We start from the raw sequence: 19,446 nt of genomic DNA, 5'->3' as shown, positions 1-19,446 counted from the left end.
GCATATTCCCTAACCATAAACATGCACACATACTCGCTGCACTTTTTATTTGGTTCTTTCATATATTAAAAAAAGGAGGATGACTGCTTTTGGGTTTTAGATTGACTGTCGGGCGGGTTAATTGCTCGTCAGGGTGTGTTAGGGGGTCCACTTTACAAGGGGTTGCGCATGTAGAACACTCACAAGGCCAAATTTTTGATTTTGTTCACAGCAAGGGGTCCTGCGATTTATTTCGCTTCCTCAGATAAATGATCTGCTGCGGGACCCTTTCAATTAGTTTTAAAGCGCATCTGGGACGGCAGAGCGCAGACGCCATGCGTCTCTGAGGTGGAGGCGAAATGAGGCTTCGAGAAGCAGCTGAAATTTAGAAGAGGAGTGCGGGATTGGACTAAACCACATAAAGTGCAGAAAATCCCTTCTAATGGCGCGTAATTGGTTCTGTAATATCATTACAGGCGGATAATGGCCAGTTACAGGGCCCCGCGCTATTAAGGGTTTCCCTGGCGTGCAGCGTTTATGTTATTAAAGGGGGAATATAATGATATTTTAGTTATTAAATGCGCGTAATTAATTTATGCACCACTGAAAATAAAGTTGTTATTATGACCTCGGCGAAGTGCGTGGAGAAAATTGAAATCAAATAACGGTTGATAACTTTATATTTGGTCTAGACAACTCCAACAGAAGTGCTGGCTTGGAGCGTGTCGGTTTCCCGTCAGCGCCTTTCCTCTCCATCCTCCGATGATCGCCTCAGCGACTAAATTACATTATTATCTCATCTTACAAATAAACCTTTAACTAGGCTTTGAAGATTTCGTGCCCCATATTTGGGCCTCAACATGGTTTCTTAAGTTGCCTGCTGAAACACATTTCAGGACCCTGGTCAGCACCGCTGGAGTAACACCAGTGACTCAATAATAATCTTTGCTGTTAAACTATTACAAATGTTTGCATGTCAAAATCTCATTTATTGGCCTTCCTATGATAGGCCTTATACAGAATTTCACCATAGCCCTTTCTTTGCTTCTGTACACATATAAAAAAAAAACGGGGAAAAAGCCAGGTGCTACAGAACTTTATTGCATCCAATATAGGCCTATAAGAAAATGGAACGGCATTTATTTAATTTAAAACGTAGCCTTTCATTCACAGTTTATTAGTGTACCAAAAAAAATCTACCAAAGATTTTTCTGTGTGGTGAATCGTTTACAAATGGCACACCGCTTACTATGACTTAAGAGGCAAATTACAAGTCTATCACAAGAGAAGCTATTTTAGCACCCATTCTGAAAGCAAAACAGCGAATGTGCCTTTATCTGAGGCAATACAGTTGAAACTTTAAGGTAGGTAAAAACGAGTGAATTCAAGTATAAACAGTGAAAAATAGCTATGAAAAGACACGGAAGCGATTGCAAAATGCTTAGACATAGAAACAGAAATCTCGAACCAATTCACCTTGTAACTAGAACAAATAGGATCATGAAAAAGAATTTCCCTTCAAGTCTTATTTAATTCAAAATGACCTACAAACCGTATGACTTTTTCACTGCAATAATAAATGGCTTTCCTTACATATGGTCCTTCCACAATAAACCTTTAATCGTCGACTTGTTTAAACTGTTCATTTTGGTCTGATGTTTTGGACATCACAGTATGACAGAAGTGAACAAAAAGTAAACAGTTACACATGAATAAAACATTACAGGCTTGATCTTGTTGACGTGTATTCACATATGAATCACATCCCACTGTCTTTCTTCTGCTTCCATTAATGTTTCTGTCAGCGAAAGTGCTCCTTCAGTCTCCACATGCCCTCCTGCCCAGATGTCCGATGAAAATTGCAGATGCTCCTGAGAAGCTCTCTGAAGACGGGCGCCTGTGCCTGGGTCAGCCTTGGTTTGAAGTACTCCAGCACTTCCTGGGTGGTGGCCTGTCCGTCCACGCTCGCCTGGAATGCTACAAAGTTGCGGAGATCCACTAACAGCTCGTCGTGCTCAGTGGGTGGAGCCGGAGGAGAGCTCGTCCCTGGAGCTTCAGAGTCATCCTCCTCCCCCTCCTCCTCATCTTGTCTCCTGCTGGTGGGCTTGTTAAGATGATTCCTGTCTCTCATCTTGGCCAGCAGAGAGGAGGAGGACAGTGGGGCGGCATTTGGGTCACTGTCTACCACTTCCCCACTAAAATGAGCTCCTGCACCAGGTTTCTTTGACACCGACTTCTTTAAAACAACAGCATCCTGAAAAAATGAACAGATGAAGACACAAAACATGAATCTAAACAAATATTCTTTTAAAAATCATCCTAAATAAAGTGAAATATTGTTATATTGTTTTAGGAGAACACTGCTGTTACCTTGCATTTGGTGGGAGTTGGGACAGTCTGAACAGATGGTGCAACTAAGAGAGAATTCTTCTTTTGTCCAAAACGTTTCCTGAGAGAGCAAACAAAGGAAAATCTGAGATTTTTTTGTATCAAATCAGTCTTGCGAAGCCCAGCAATTAACGTGAGACTACTTGCCTTGGAGGAGGCGGTGTATTAAAGGGCAGTCTGCACTGCTGCCGAGAAGTCTTAAGAGCTTTAAGGGCATCTTTAGCCACCCTGTTGGCTTCGGCTTCCACGAGAACATAGTCAGGGTTGGAGGACTCCATGATGGTGTCATGCTGCATCACACTGTGGATACCTGGAGAGGACCGCGGAAGATGAGAAACAAAACAAAGGTCAACAAACAAGGTTTACAGGGTTTTCAAAATTCGAAAAAGATTATGTGGAATATGGCAGATGGAATGTGTGCGCACAAAATGCCTACCAGATTTCTTAAAGAGCTTTGCCAAGACATAATCATCAGATTTTTTCTGGTCCTCTCCTGCATGGTCTTCACCTCTTTCCTTGTTGAAAGTCCTTTTCTTTACCAAATGAGAGATACGATGGCCTTCAAATCGAACATCCCGGGAGTGTTTGCGTTTTTTATGCTTGTGCTTGTCCCCGTCAGCAGAGTCACAGTGCTTTCTCTTTTCTCTGCGTTTCTGAGGGCTCATCGGGGCCGAGTCTCTGTTTTGGTGACAGCTAGGTGAGGTTGAGATTTTGATGGCTGGCTTGGCTGCGTCTGACGTTCTGTTATTATTTTGTCCCGTAGGCAATGTATTTGCGGAAACATTTGGCTCAGCTTCCACATCATTTTTGTTGGTGCTTTGACTGTCTATCAAGATATTTGATCTACCCTGAGGGTTTTTATTGCACAGAGAGGCGCTGGAATCTCTTAATGCAGGAATCTCTGTTGCCCTTGTTTCATTCCAGTTTGATGAGGAGTGTTTCTGTGTGTGACTTCCTTGGTTTGCCATGTGGGAAGACCTTGGCCGCTCAGGTTTTTTGGGTGCTTTAACATCAGAGCCCGTGCCTGTTTGAATATTAAAAAACATAAACTTATGAGGAGTGTTCTTACACTGCTATCTTTGGAAGAAAATCATTCAAAGTGCACAATAAAATGTCAGATAAATAGTTTCTGTATTAAGAAGAGACCTGCAAATATGGCGCTGGTTTCTGTTCCCTGAGATCCAACTGGGTCAGCCAGAGTGAAGAGCTCATATACGTCATTCGACTTGAAGAAACGTCTTTGTTTGGGATCCTTCAGAACCCGATTGGTAAGAAACTGTTTGAAGATTTGCCTGGATTACAACAAATATAAAACAGAATTAGATACTTGTATCTAAATAGCACTCTTAACTAAGCAGGTAGTCCCAGTCCTTTCACCCCAGAGGAGGTTGGCTGATAAATAAGAAAATTAGGTAACCTAAGAGGTATGAAAATAGAATCCCTGTTGTTTTTTTCCTCTTTCTTTTTGAAAGCATTTTATAGACACAAACCAAACAGGGCAACAGTTTAGAAGTCCTCAACTGGCCATTTAATAATGCAGGAAAGCTCTTCAATTACTGAGAAGTGGGATAGAGTGAGCAGTAACACAGCAGTGATGTAAGCAATTAAGTCATTACCATTATTCAAGAATTCAATGCAAAAGCAACTAAAATGGAAGACTGGGTATGAAAAAGAGAGATTTTTAAATCTGCTTCACAGTTCTGATATAGAATATTATGTGTACAATAGGTAATGTGCAGGCAACAGCTGGTGTATTACCTGTGGTAGATTTTCTCTTCAATGGTCCCTGCAGTGAGCAGTCTATAAACTGTTACTTGCTGCTTTTGACCTATCCTCCATGCTCTTTCCCGTGCCTATTGAACAACATAACACATCCAATTAAATGATTATGGTGGAGTCATTAAAAAAAGGAGGAAATACTGGGAACATTTTAATAGTACAGAGCAGCAAGTAAACTAGTGGAGAAAAACAGTGATAAGCAAGAATTTCAGACATCTAACAGGTGGAAAAAAAGGGTTACTCTGTCCATCAAAATATGTCTCAATGTCGTCTTGAAGCTCACAGTTAAGCATTTAGCCGCAGCTATCTTTGACGTTGGCAGTCATGGGTGAAAATAGATAGTTTTCAGCGAGACCCTGAGGATACTATGCATACAACTCTCCCATCACTCAAAGCCACTCCACCCACAAAAATGCAAAACTGTCATTTTATTGCAATTTAAATGGGTGAGTTTTTCACCATAGAATTAGCATAGAGACCAAAACAGTGTCTTGCATCAGTTTATTTCGACTGTAAAGATTATTTGGAGGTCTCTGGAGTTTGACTCGGGCTTCACAGTGGTGTGCTGGTTAGCACTATCACCTCACAGCAAGAAGGGTCTGGCTCAAATCTCGACTGGGCTATTTCCGTGTGAACTTGCATGTTCTCCACTCCCATGCGTGGAGAACTCCGGCTTCCTCTCACAGTCCAAAGGCATGCATTTTAGGTTAACTGGTGATTCCAAATGGAGACTATGGACTGGCAACCTGTGCCGGATGTACCCTGATTCCTACCCGGCAGCAGTTTTGGGATAGGCTGTAGATTTTCATAATCATTCACATACAGAACAAAGGAGGTCTGCATCATCAATGCAGGTCTTTGACAAAACTTTTTGAAAACAGCTACTTGCAGACATCTGAGAGGAGAGAGATTGCTGCTCCAAATGAGCAACAAGCTGACAAATTTCTGCCAGCAGTCAACTTATTTTGACTTAGACTACTATAGGACTCACATGAGAAAAAAAGCACCCGTTTCATATTTGATTTATTTTATGAGTGTCTAACCTGTGTGTCAGTGCTGGGGTTCCAGTCCGGGTCATAAATTATGACTCTGTTGGCTCCAGTCAGATTGACTCCCAGACCTCCAACTTTAGTGGTCAACAAGAAGATAAAAATGGATTTGTCCTGTCACAAAGTAAGGCCGGGGAAACACAATGGCGATTAATAGACATAATTTCAACGGTTTCTTACAACATTTGTGAATCACTTTGGGATGTATGGGTTAGAACAATTTCCAAAAGTTATTAACTATAGTATACTCTGGTTCTCTCACTTTAAAACCTTTACAAACAGACCCAAACATCTTAACAACTCTCTATAACCCAGTGTATCACTGGATAGAACACATCAAGTTCTAAAATATGTCAAATTCGCTGTCCTAATGCTTAGTCATATTCCCATCTCTTACACACACATACCAAAGAGAGAACATCCACTTTGGACAACAGATTGTCATCAATTAGTGTTTTCACCTCAGGCTGAGCAGGGTTCCAGTGAAGCATTTTGTCCCTTAGGACAGGATTTTCATGGGAAACACACATGGCCATTAGGAAAGGCTAATCCTTACCTCGTTGTAACGAGCAATGAGTGGCTGTCGGGAAGCTATTGTGGTTGTGCCGTCCATTTTCAGGTAGGAGTAGTTGTTCCCCATTATAAACACCTCCAAGATTTCCAGCATCTGGAAAGGAGGGAAATGATTAAGACTACAGAGAGACAGAGAAAAGGAAAACAGGGAGGCAGAGACGGTGAAAGAGGGGCAGAGGTTTGGATTAGCGCTAAAAGGATTAGTGCAGATTAATATTACATGGACAGAGATACCGACAGGGAGGGTCTCAGGTTCCCTCTGAGGTATAATCTCATTGGTATTGACTGCAACAGCTGGGGCCTCTATCACAGATACGCACTCTCGCTGTCTCTGACATATTCACACTGACAGATGCAACGTTTTCAAGACGCAGAGGCCACACGCAGCCAGCAGCAAATTCACAAAAGTGACACACATTTTAAGATGCGCACTCGAATCAGGGAAGAACTGACATGACTTTCCTTGGCAAAAATCCACCTAAGCGCATTAACACAAGACATTCCAAAAATGAACCAAATGTACAGGCCGCTGTTTCTGACAGCGGTCAGAAACTCAGAGCACTGTGTTTCTAACCTGTCTAGACTGAGTGAAGAGCAGGACCTTGTGGCCCTGTTTGAACCAGAGACGCAGCAGTGACTCCACCACTATCAGTTTGCCTGAGCGCTTCCAAAAGCCAAAGTGTTCCTCCGCTGTTAGCTGGTCCTCTGGGATTCCCCTCAGCATCTTTGGTCCACCTGAGAAAAGGTCTGGGTGGTTGCAGATCTTACGCAGTGCGATCAAACCTGAAAATACCTAAACAGCAGAAAGAGGCAAAAGGAACAAAGCTTCTCAAACAGACTGTTTCCTTTATAAATGCAAAACCGCGAACATTACTGGTGTGAAATGTATGCAGATTTGACTGTATTTTGTAGTTTTGTGCTTTTAAACAAATAAGCACATTTACTTTAGTCTACAGGAATGAATAACATAATTTATTTACAGAGAACAGAGGCTGTGTTTCATGATGAGGGCCCAATGGTCGCTGCATTAGTAATGTTGGTTAATGGACTGTGAGTGACCACTGAATACATCTATAAGGGAGTGTGTTTGTATGCGCAATCTGGTCACCCATGGCCCTTTCACTACATCCATTTGGTCAGTGGTGATAAATGGTAGTCTCTCTCCCTCTGTCTCAGGAGTATGGCTAAAGTGAAAAGGACTGCACAGCCTTCTTAGAGGGAGCAACGGAGGCTTCAGCTGTTAGGGGGTTTAACAACATTTTTGTGGCAAAAAATAAATAAAATCACTAATATCTCAAAAGGTGGTGATCTTTAAGTGAACAAGAGTTCACACAAGTGCACTGAAATAGTTGTGGGTGAGCTAGATAAAGGGAAATTCTTCAGATAAGTGGTTAAATAATGAATAAGTCTGGTTCCTGGAAGTTTTCTTGGCCAAGAGTTCTGATTCCTCATCATTCCAATGTGTAGGAAAAAGAGCCTCGATGGAGGAGGCGTAACACTAAAAACAAAAACACTGTAAATATGCTTTATCTATGTTACTTACGTGCATGTCACCGTTTAGTATTTGGTAGACCTCTCTGGAATCTAAGAAGGTCTGATACACCTCTCGCTGTTCCTCTGTCAGTCTGCAGAACAGAACCTGCGCACACATGCGGAGGGGAGTGTGAGACACTGTAAGGGGCAGTGAACATCCACTTAAAAGCCTCTTGATGAAGTGAGTGTGAAGCGAAATTAGAGGGAAGCAGTGGTTTTTCTTTTGAGCAAACGCTGTCCTGAGGGACTGATTTAATGAGCTGAAGTGGACAAGGGAGTCAACCAACATCAGCAATGAGGACAGACCAGAGACAAGCCTCTTTAATGAATACCAACTCCGTTTACTTTGCAGGGACTTTATTAGCTGGGTTCACCTGACAGTGGCATGCACATTCATCAAATACTCCACAGATGAGGCACACGGTCATATTAAATCAGATGAACATGTCCACAGTTTAGAAGATTCAGGTGTTAGATTTAGCTCAATACTTGAAAAAAACCAGACTTATGAGTATGTCGAGTACCTGTTCATTTTTGTCAGGTAGAGAAAGGTTGTCCTTGACATCTGCCTTCATTCTTCTGAGCAGGTATGGATTTATGGTGTCCCTCAGCACACATGCGCACTTAAATGCTGTCTGCACCTACATATCGACAAGGGTTAAACCTTAGAGGATAAATGAACACAGCTGTACACACCTGTCTCAGTGTTCATGGTTCGTGAGGCATCACTCTCTGAATGCCTCCCTCGTGTTGCTGTCCCTCTCAGCGCTGCAAGCCATTAAACATTGATCGGAGTGCAGTTGATCTCAAGGGGCAGAGCCCTCTTCTTTCATCAGTACTAGTGAGCAGCTCAACTAAAATAACAGAGGGGGAGTCTGAGAAACACTTGGTCCCACCCCACACTAGAAGCCCCGCTGTAAATGGCCCGCTCCACTTTATCTCAAGTCAGTGCTAAAAGCCAGTTTGCCTTTTAAACATTAACTCACTGGGGGTCCACAGGGGGATCAAAGACACCGTTGGCAGTGCTGGAGGGGACAATAAAATGGTGGGATCTAGGGCTAAATGGAGGTCAAGGGTGGGAAAGAAGTGGAGAGCAGTAGAGGATCTAGCGATCTCAGCACAAGCTGCTGAGTGGATTCACATGGGGGTGCAAATGCATGCTTCAGTAATGGATCCAATATACACACACACATCAAGCTCCACCCCAAACACATATGTTTTTGCATACATTCATCTGCACATACATCCTCTTTATGTATCATCTGAGGGCCTGCTCTGCTGCTCTGAGAATTTCAAGATCACAATAAGGCAGCAGAGCTTTGCCTTCTCTGACCATTTAATAACATTAATAATTAGTAAAGGTTTTTATTATCGACAGCGGAAGAAGCATCAATAGCCATCTTAAATAATTAAATTTATACAGTCAGTGGGTTATTAACGATTGGACACTAATGACAGAGGGATACAATTCAGCTCACTGGCTCTTTGCTTTAGCCTCTTCCTCTCTCACACATTAGGAAAGAAGTGAAGTTCCTTTGCATGTATAAACATTAGTACTGCACTTAATGGCTTTGTTGTCCCATGATATCTTCTTGTAGCTGTTGAAATTGTGCACACACGAATAGGTTAGCCCTTTATCTCTTTAGGACAAGGACCATCCTAACAATACATTAGTGTGTGTGCGGATGGTCATGTACCTGTACAGGTGAGGCATTGCTGTATCCTCCCATAGTAATTGGCACAGAGAACTGCTCCATGAAAACAGGCAATGTTCCCAGTTTGCCAGGGAAGACAAAGTCAAAGAGAGACCACAGTTCCTTCAAGTTATTCTGCATAGGTGAGCCTGACAGGATGAACCTGTGAGGAGTGCGAAACTAGAGGGGGGAAAAAAGATGGAATATTAGCTTCATGTTCCAACACAAGAATTGTTGGTGTATAAAATGCAAGAAAAACAAGGTCAAATGAAGCAACAGAGTAAATGCCAAAAGAGAGCAATATAAAGGCAAATGTAATAACTACTGCTTGAACTCTGTGGATAAATAATGGCGTCGACGGTACCTGTTTGGAGGCAGTAGTAATTCCAGCATTTGGATTCCTTATCTTATGGCCCTCATCCAGTATAATGTAGTGCCAGTCATAGCGCTGTAGGATGTCCTGCAAATTTCTTACAGCTGAATATGAGGTGATGAGGATACCATGACATGATGCTATTTCCGGAATCAGCTTCTCCTGCGACACAGAAAACAAAGACACAAAGTCTTTCTAAGTGCAATCACTGATCATGTCTAGGTTATCTATATTTAAGAGTAGCCGAGCTGGGCAACTGTTGGCTAGAGAGGGGAATAGTAAAGAAGACAAGGATAGGAGACGTCAGTGTATAAATAGACCTATAGTGCCCCCCAGAGGGAAAAGAAAAAAAACGCTAAATTATGGATACAATTACACAAACCAGCACATTACCTTATTGCTGGTGAAAGAGCCAGTTTCATGTAGAACTGCCACTCTAAACAGAGGCCACCACGTGTGAAACTCCTTCACCCACTGGTGCATGACAGTGGCTGGGCACACAATAACTGTTGGACCCAAACCAACGTACCTACAACCAAACACACAGTACAAACATGTATCAAAATCACAATAAAATGACAATGACACATTTCAATTAAGTACAAAATTTCGGAAGCACAAAAAATGAATGGTAGCATTTGCTAAAAGGAAATGCAAGCACAATACGTGGTGCATTAAGGCTTAAGGGTGTCGTAGAAAACAGAGTATATCTACACAGTAAAAGAAAAGAAAAATCCAACTTCACACACTCCCTGTACTCCCTGCACCCAACCCTCGACTAAAACATGAATCAAAGAAAGTGCAGTGAGATATCCTTAGCTCCTCTGTGAAGATTCACAAAAACTTTGTCAAACACACACACAAAGATGCACTAATGGGCTGGCATAAACGTCTGCCTGGTGGAAGCTATTGATACTGGGCCATAATTGAGTTTGCAGGCAATCAATTTGTGGGCGTCTATAGCAGACAGAGTATTGACCATTGGGGAAGCTCCACCCACTGAATACACAAGTGTCATTCGTTCAGTAAAACCAGATTATCACCACCACTCCCTGATGTTTTCTGTGGTTGATTTGTTGCCCCACACCTGTTCCACCCCTTCGTTATGAGTCTGAAATTCATTTGAAGTCTACATAAAAGCACCAACACAATCTGACTCAAACACACACAGAGTGTCAGGGTTTTTCTCTGATGTCTGCTGTAAGAAAGTGAAGAGTCGGATAATTGAAACATGCTTAATAATTCAGAAGAACACTCTTAGGCAGAAATCCCCCTAATCAAATATTCATACCATACAGACACACAGTCTCTGGACACAGTTTGAGTGTGTGTGTGTGTCTGTTTGTGTGTGTATACCTGTAGTTGGACCCTCTAGTCCGCAGTTTGCTATAGCTTAGTCCAGCCAGAAAGCTGATGACCTGAATGGTTTTGCCCAATCCCATCTCATCTCCCAGGATGCCACCTGCCTGCTGACAGTGCAGTTCCCACATCCACCGCACACCTGTCTGCTGGTACCTAAAAATATGATATACATGTTCACAAAAACCTCCCACACCTGCGAGTGACAGCGACCGTGGACATTCAGGTGAACACAGCCAAAAGAGTCACTAAAGTCACTGAGTTTCGACTCATGTGTGCTTCCGTTACATGGAAATTACATAATCCTCAACAGCAAGAGAAACTATCAGAAGGAACGATTGCAAAAAGAATTTCCTAAAGTAATTATTACAGTTATTAAATTCATGAGCACTCTCGTGTGATGATTATATGGTGTTTATAAATCCCATAAATCAAGTAAAACTCAAAGAGAAATGTCAGATTGCATTCTTAGAAATGTTTTTTACTTTAAACAGACAACAATTTTGCTTCTTTTTTTCTTTTAGCAACAATCATAAGTTAATACACATTACATTTATTGCTTATTGATAAAATAATACATTTAATCATTCGAAATTCAAGGCAAAGTCTTAGAGCAGTGGGTGTGATACAGTACAAAGTCCTCTGATATCTTAAGCACAACAGATGTTTTACCTTCATAAGCGCCTCATTATCACTTCTTAATATCTTAAGAACATCTCGGTTTAACTGTGCAGATATTCGGAGTAATTATTAATCACAATGAGTGATTATAATTGAACCTACTTGTATAGTTTTTTCCAGAGAAAACCAGGAACCTTGAAGCCCTCGTCAAATTCAGCATCACTGTCATCTGTGAGCTCCTCCCCTCTCTCTCTTTTCTCCTCCCGTTCTCGAAGTCGCTGCCGCTTCCATCTCCTAGAAGACAATGAGCAAATATTGATGACATGTTTGCATACATACATGGCAGAATGAATCTCCTGGTGTTCGTAACAAGACGGCGTAAGAAAGTAACAAAGACGTTGTTTCAACAGGGGCTTGAAGACTAAAATGCTGCCTACATAACACGAAAGAATTAACAGCTGATGCTTTCAAATTACATGATTATAGAAGCAAAGGGTAAGCTTATAGCCTCTGCATAGGAGGACAACTGAAAATGGGGATTTTACATTTACATTTCTGAGTGATTTATTTTAAGCTTTGTGAAGACAAACATGTGGATTGAAGAGGTTTTGAGTTGTAGCCATTTCCCTCGAGCAGCGGAATATCTACGGCAAATAGGTAAATGTAAAGAGAACCGTTTTAATAGCACAGGAGAGAGGGCAGTTAGAGCCACAGTCATCGGGTAGCAAATGAAGATTGATACTGACAATTAGTAGTGTGAGTTCCCAAGAAAGGTGTGGGGTGCAGAGGATAAAAATCCATCTTCATTTGGGTCTGGTCCTGTCACCCTGCCACACAACTGGTCCTTTAGCTGGGCCTGGGAGACCACACTCTCTAATTAAGTCAAGACTAAGCATTGGTTCAGTTAATTACACTTTTTCTGCCCCCACTCCACCTCCAAACCCAACCAGAAACATGGCGTGCTCTAATAATATAATTCTTCACATAAGCCTGCCTCGCCATCCATGCCATGTCTATGCTGTCAAATTGACATTCAGTCACTACAGTGTAGAATAAGGACACATGCCAACACAATTCATTTGGCAGCTATAAATATGAAATCTCATTAGGACTGCTCTTCCATTAATTTGAGCATTAGAGTGAGTGAGAGTATAAAACCATGTGCAGGAGGATAATTAGGCCAGAGCGAGAGCAGCGAGAGCAGCGAGAGTAGAAGAACAGGGAGTGAATTTGCTTAGTCAAGAAACAGCTGCCAATCTCATCTGGGATTAACTCTCTTTCTGCACTATGGAGCCAGCACAAACCAACAGCTTTCTCTTAAAGTAATGCAAAGAACAATAGCTCATTTGCACCATTGATATTGCAAATGCAGAGCAAAATAAAGGCTTATTCTGGTGCATGTTGGGCATTTACAGTCACAGGTTTCTGCGCTCTCCTTAAAGGAAGACTGGCTGATAAAAAGTTTTCTCACCTAACCATGCACATCAATAATACATGATCATACCTTATTCGCTGCCTGTAATACTCCACATCTCCATCGTCTTTGGATTTCATAGCTTTCCCCTTATCGTCCTCCTCTTCATCTGAACTCTCAGGGCAATACTCTTCCTCACTGTCTTTTTTTTTAAGTTTCCTTCCCCTCCTTCCCTCAGTTTTTCTCTTGTATGGTTTTAACTCGTACTCATCGTCATCATCCTCCCCGAAGCCCTCTTCCATGGCCTCTCTCTCCTCTTGGTCAAGATCTATTCCTTCATCACTTGGCAAGTATTCCGAACCTTCGCTGTCAGTTTCCTCTCCCTCAATGTGTCGCTTCCTCCTTGGCTTTGGGAGCTGTGGCTCAGCCTTTGGTCGAGCCTTAGGATGGGCTTTCAGAGCAGTTATCTGCAGCTTTCTCATGCGTTTCTTCAGTTTTTTATCCTTGGATGACAGAGTTTTTTTAATTTTGCCCCTGGACCCCTCATTTGGCCTGAGAATAGAGGTTCTCTTCCTCTTCAGAAGAGGTAACTTCTTCCTCTCGGTAGCCATCTTGGCCTGGTCTGTCAAATACTGGTCAAAGGCAGAGTTCTCAGCCAGCATCAATTTTCGAGGCTCCTTTTTTACCTCTTTCTGTGGTATTCGTGTTCCAAAAGGAGTCATGTGACCTGTCCTGATAAGTTCCTCCCATTCGGTCTCCTGAGCTGGCATGAGCATGCTGCCCAGCGTGGATGGTCCTGGTTCTGGTAAAACACACATAAATGCAGAGTCAGATACCGAACCGGTCCAGTATCAATTTCCTAATCACCATGAGCAGTTTGGGATGCAATTTTAAATAGTAAAACCCTGTTTTATTCGTAAGTGATACATACATCTGCATGAACTTTCCACAATATTCAGAAAGATCAGTTTGTGTTTTATGTAGAAGGAAACACAGCAAGTATGCAGGTGTTTGTTTGATCAAGTCGACAGAGCGTAAAATGCAGACACTACAGATGTTTGTCTGACCCACAGACAAAATCCAAATGTAGTTGCTGCAACGCTGCATTTTCCATTGAAAAATATCTCAACATTATTATCAGTCAATGTATTCTTTATTAAATAATCCATTGCCTAGTTATTGCATCGTTAGTGAAATTTTTTGTAGTGTTGTACATCACTGTCATATTTCAAATTTTCAGTGTAAAGGGTGAAAAACACTTAAATACTGACTGTCACTTCGCTGAAATGAGGACAAGAAAAGAGTTCAATATGCTTTTGGCCAAAATAAACTATGGATGTAAAAAAAAATCTACAAAAATGAAGAAATAATTTTTGTTTAAGTCAGTGGCTGTGTGCACAACGTCATACCAACAAGCCAGCTTTAAATAGTATGAATCTTTAAAATATTTCCCAGACCTTTGTACATGAACTACAAGTTGACTAATTAGTGCATAAAGTTAAAATTTCAGAGGGAACAAGTGTTTCTTTCCCCCCACTGATGACTGGATGACAATATGTTTAGTCAGTGAACTCAAACGAAATTATGGGTTAAATATTAAAGGATAAGACCGGTTTTTTGACATTGGGCCCTTGATTTCACATTATAACATGATGTTCTACTCACCCCTGCTTGTTGTTGGTCATTTGGAGCTGTTCCGAAGATATTCGAGAGGCGTCTGGCTGCTCTCTTGCGATATTCGGCCATGAAACGGTTTCCTATGGGCAAGCTTATACAGGCACAAACTATGCTGTTTATAATTTATTAATTACTGTACATTAGCACTGATAACGTGGAGGTGCGTCGCTTACTTAAAAAAATCCGGGTTACTAATTTTGAATTTTAGCCGAATGAATAAATAGGCAGCAGGTCTGTGGGCTGTCTGTGGCAGTAGCAGACGAGGACGTCAGTAACACCCACTTTACGACAAAAAAATCAAAATTACAATAACCCGGATTTTTTTAAGTAAGCGACGCACCTCCACGTTATCAGTGCTAATGTACAGTAATTAATAAATTATAAACAGCATAGTTTGTGCCTGTATAAGCTTGCCCATAGGAAACTGTTTCATGGCCGAATATCGCAAGAGAGCAGCCAGACGCCTCTCGAATATCTTCGGAACAGCTCCAAATGTTCAACAACAAGCAGGGGTGAGTAGAACATCATGTTATAATGTGAAATCAAGGGCCCAATGTCAAAAAACCGGTCTTATCCTTTAAGACACATTACCTTCATCTTCATCATCACCCTCTGCCAAATGTTCAGCTTCCACTCTTTGAGTGTCCTCTCCTCCCAGAATGACCTGAAGTCGCTTCTGTTTCGCTCTGACTTTCTTCAGCTGTTTCTCCTGATAGAGAAACGGTTTCTATCATACCTTGATTGTGCTTTTGTACCATTATTGATTTGAAGGCTTGTAATTTATGGTATTTTACCTTGTTTTCTTTCTGCCGTTTGACAGATTCAATCTTCCTACTTATGTCTTTGCTGGATGCTGCGAAAGGAGACAGCTGCTCAATAATCTTGTTGATTTGTTTCAGAGATAATGTCACGGACCTGAAACGCAAACAATCAAAGCAAAGTCAGAGTTATCATCCCCTTTTAAAGTTTGTTGTTGTTTTGAAATTAAAAACATCTTAAAAAGCTGAATAATATACTGCATTCTTGAATATATTTTTCTCAATAACATCCTTCATTTGAGCTTAGTTAGATAAAGACTGGTTAAAAAAATAAACCAACTCTATAGATAGATAGATGGATAGATATTTGATTAATCTAGCTTTCAACAATGACTTTTCATAATATAGGTGGAATAAAAATCTCATTAAAAAGGATTTTCTTTACTGCTTTTTACCTGACATCATCCAGCACAGACTGATACTCCTTCTCAGCCTCAACTTTAGCAGCAGCCTGACTAGCCTCCTGGATCGCCTCGTCCACTTGCTGCAGAACACCTTGCTCGAGGACATCCTGGTCGTACACAGCCACACCAAGGCCCTCCAATTCATGAGCTCCTGAACTGGCAGACACTGCTTGGATGCGATGCCGGTCAATCTGCAGCAAGGCTCCAGACTTCTTGCCAGCTACATGCACAACAAAAACCACTACATTAAATTACTTTGTATTTGTCTCAGTTCATTCCATAAGACGTCAGTTTGGGTTTTTTTAATCATGTTTTCTCTCTCAACGTGTTGCATAGCTCACCACTGTTGTTCTCCCCAGGTCCAGTGTTGTCAGGATAGGCTGCAGCTGCCTCGGAGCCCTGGGTGTTTTCAGGGAAGGTGCAGACTGCTGAGCCTCCTGCAGCTCCATCCTCCTCGGACCCTCCTGGGGTGAGGGCGGCACTAGCCGGACTGGAGAAGGAGGAGGAGGCCTGGTGCTCTGCACCTTCTACAGGCATAATGATGCAGCTGCCGGAACAAATCAGATGTCAGTCAGACTTCAAGTCATTGGGACGACCGTCTCATTACATGTCAATGAAAAATGAGTGTTGACACAAAATATAAGGTACAAGGAGAAACATATTATCGTATATAAAAGAGTAATTTCGAATGAAAACATCGTTAGTAGGTGGTATGATGGTTCTAATGTTGGAATACTGAACAACTGTTTATAGTTTTAAGCCAATTATCGTGTGAGGAATTTAATAATGACGGGGGGGATGGCATGTATGAAACCCGAGGTAATAATTAATATTAGAAAATTATAACAAAGGCATAAAGTTATAAGAAACGCCAAATTCTCTCACAGTCGTCCATTGTTTACGTGGCTACGCTAACCTGCTAAGCTAACACTGAGCCGAGCATCATCTGTTGTTCAACGAACACTTCGATTTCGATTAAGCTACCAAACACGTGCTTTCAACAGACTGCAGCTATAATATCAGCAATGTCTGAAAGAAACATGGTACAATAAATTGACTGATGAAGCGACAATGACAGAAATCACTTACTAGACGTGCAGTTACACAACATCACTAGCTCGGCTTATGTCATGCTGCTTCCCAGCCTCCCCCCTTGCTTCCGGGTACTACAAGTCCTCCCTGTGCTATGGTTACCATGTTGGACAGCGCCCTCTGCTGGTTGACGGCTCCCGAGACACTTGGCCTTTAGGTGGCGCCACAAAACCACGTATTTTGTTAAGCAACTGGACTGTGGAGGATGAGCTGGTGGTACCTCTGCTGTGGTCTGAAACACCATCCTATTACCTATTGTACTTGGGTTGCACAATAATAGCTTAGGAGGCAGTTCAGCCTCCATATCAGTTCTAACTGTAAACTATTGTAAATCGCTCAAATGTATCATTCCCTGCAAAGCATTAGTCTTTTTTTATTTATCAGATAACGTGTGCCTCTTACATGACACAAGCGCAAAAATGCTCAAGTATTTGCATCTCAGAGGAAGTTTATCTCCAGTGCCTTGCAACAATAAATAATGGACTTAATTAAAATATCCTCTCAGCCTTGCACTGCAGTGTCTGCTCAAAATAAAGCAATACTTCCTAACTGTGTAAGCAAACATATCTAGTCAGGGGTAGATATTGCTGTCAACCCTGGCTCATAAAGTGTACATATGAAGAGACACTGGTCTATTTTTAATACTTAACTGCTAAATGTGGGTCGCCCTCAGCTAAATCTCCCCAGAGACGCTGGAGGGGTTTTGAATGTAAAAAGTACTGAACCAAATGAAAAGTGTGTCACAATGAGACTTTGTAGTTTAATTGGTAGAAGACCAGCAATATACAGAGCTCTAATCAGGTAACCCAAAGACTTGTTTTCTTTGCTGGGTTTCTTCTAGATGCTAAATATAAAGAGCTACAGATGGGAGTCAGAATAAGTTAAATAAACTGTCAAGCTCCTGATAAATCACCTATGATGGGAATTAATGAACAGATTCATTCACACGATGTTGTGACTGTGAGGTCGAGTTGCAGCAAGGAATGTATGTAAACCTTTTGCTGTAAACCTCAATCTTTTATATATTTAGTCAGCGCTTGACATCTTTTATCTCTGATGAGGAAAGGATAATATTTATGCGCTGACTGTGTTTTCTTCACATCATAAGTTAGGTAAAGTTCAGCTGGTTAAAGAAAGCTGACAGACCACACCAGGCTCATAGGATTTAGTGGGTGAAGCTGTGCATCTAAACTTTGTGCTCATTTGTTAGCAACTCCCGCTCCTTTGTATGCAAGAGGCTTGTAGATTTATAGGGTGTAGGAGGATAGGGCACAAATCCCAGAGGTTGCAGTGGTTTGCTGTTAAAATTGCTGCCCCGTGCTGCTTTGTATCATGACAGTACAATAACAAACGCAGTAAGATTTAAAGAGGATGTTGTCAGTTTAAGTTGTGCAAAGCTTGGTGGGCTTGGGCTTGTGTCACTGCAAATATACATGCACGTATGATACTGTGCCCTCTGTCATCCCTGTGTTGTAGAAGAGCATGATATAGCTCTTCATCTGTTATCTCCTCCACACTGTCCTCCTCAATTTGATAACATAGCTGTAGTCTGTATGGCCTTCATCAGCTGTCTGGGAATACACAGTCATTCTTCAAAGAATTTTGAGACAGAGGCCATAAGTATTGCAGGATTTTGCCTGCATTCCATATCTTTTACAAGTCTAAATTCTGCAGTATTTCCCCACAGGGATATTTGATAATTCACAGGTGTGCTGAGGGGGTATGGTTTGCATTGATACTTCACTTGTTTATCACAGTGAACAGTTCTGGGGGGGGTCTTTTGAGAGTCTAAATCAAACCTCTCCACAGGGAGAAGAATGTACCTTGATCTGACAGCTGTGTTGATTAATTGCATACTTTCTTCACCCATGTCTGAATTTTCATCTCGAAGAGCACTTTTGTCACTGAATTGATTTTCTGTTCAGTAACTCTGTGCCTCTGTGATGAAGTAAAATGATAACAATCCATGTGGTCATTTTCTCCCTCGAAACTTAAATGCACAATCTCTTCCTTGACAAATTCCTCTGCATAAGGCCATTTAGTTTCCCTCACACTACATTCCTCAAGTGAATGTTAGAAATCTGTCATTGAGGCCCTAGTTTCTTCTCAGCAAGATCAATTGAACCTTTTCCAGGACATAGTTTTATGAAAAATAGAATAAATTAGATCTAAAATTTTTCCTCAGTCAATTGATTAACTCTTTAAAAAATCTCATCTTATTTTTCAAGCAAAGTTTTAGCTTTTTTAAGATTCTTTAAAAACATTTATCTGTAAATTATGTAGCTTCAGTTTTTCTGAGTGTATTCTTTCATATTTTAATATTTGATACACTGTACCGTGTGTTGATTACATTAGATTAAATGACAATGAAAAAAGGAATTAAACATAACATGAAGATACTGTATTATCATTCCAACTTTTATGAAATTTCCTTGTTTTGGTGTCATTGTGCGTTCATAAACATTCACATATTGGACAAAGTGGACGGATTACTGCAGCCTATATCATACTTGCATGTGATAAAAGCCCAAATATGCACTTTTTTTTATAGCTAGCATATTTTAGCCTCTTACACTAACCATCGCAACAAAGTGCTACACTTGAGCCAACCTCAACTCTGAAACTATTTCATAATTAACCTTTAAGTAGGCATTTGAAGGGTTGTGAGGCTAAAATATCACCACATTCCTAAG

The 19,446-nt window shown here is 41.3% G+C and overlaps 1 protein-coding gene across 1 annotated transcript; it reads right to left on the bottom strand.

Moving 5' to 3' along the window:
* Positions 1–1,060: 1,060 nt before the first annotated feature.
* Positions 1,061–16,817, bottom strand: ercc6 (excision repair cross-complementation group 6). The gene is made up of 22 exons (XM_075478211.1): positions 16,751–16,817; positions 16,003–16,208; positions 15,653–15,881; positions 15,234–15,354; positions 15,031–15,148; positions 12,853–13,564; positions 11,511–11,642; positions 10,725–10,883; positions 9,762–9,897; positions 9,360–9,530; positions 8,999–9,175; positions 7,826–7,942; positions 7,312–7,407; positions 6,343–6,561; positions 5,752–5,862; positions 5,190–5,309; positions 4,126–4,220; positions 3,514–3,659; positions 2,804–3,391; positions 2,515–2,677; positions 2,350–2,428; positions 1,061–2,233 (listed from the first exon to the last, which is right to left on the bottom strand). The coding sequence occupies exons 2-22, from the start codon at positions 16,196–16,198 to the stop codon at positions 1,781–1,783; spliced, it is 4,338 nt and encodes a 1,445-aa protein (XP_075334326.1). The 5' UTR covers positions 16,199–16,208; positions 16,751–16,817; the 3' UTR covers positions 1,061–1,780.
* Between the last annotated feature and the right edge of the window lie 2,629 nt (positions 16,818–19,446).

The sequence above is a fragment of the Odontesthes bonariensis genome, chromosome 2 (assembly GCF_027942865.1).
Source record: "Odontesthes bonariensis isolate fOdoBon6 chromosome 2, fOdoBon6.hap1, whole genome shotgun sequence".
NCBI lineage: Eukaryota > Metazoa > Chordata > Actinopteri > Atheriniformes > Atherinopsidae > Odontesthes > Odontesthes bonariensis.
The sequence above is the reverse complement of the archived record's forward strand: the minus strand, read 5'-3'. Positions and strand labels throughout refer to the sequence as shown.

Coding starts and splice junctions, on each gene's coding strand:
- ercc6 (XM_075478211.1), bottom strand. CDS start 16,198: ATGCCTGTAGAAGGTGCAGAGCACCAGGCCTCCTCCTCCTTCTCCAGT. Junction 15,355..15,652: donor TCTGTGCTGGATGATGTCAG/GTAAAAAGCAGT, acceptor TTTGCGTTTCAG/GTCCGTGACATTATCTCTGA. Junction 3,392..3,513: donor AACCAGCGCCATATTTGCAG/GTCTCTTCTTAA, acceptor ATATTCAAACAG/GCACGGGCTCTGATGTTAAA.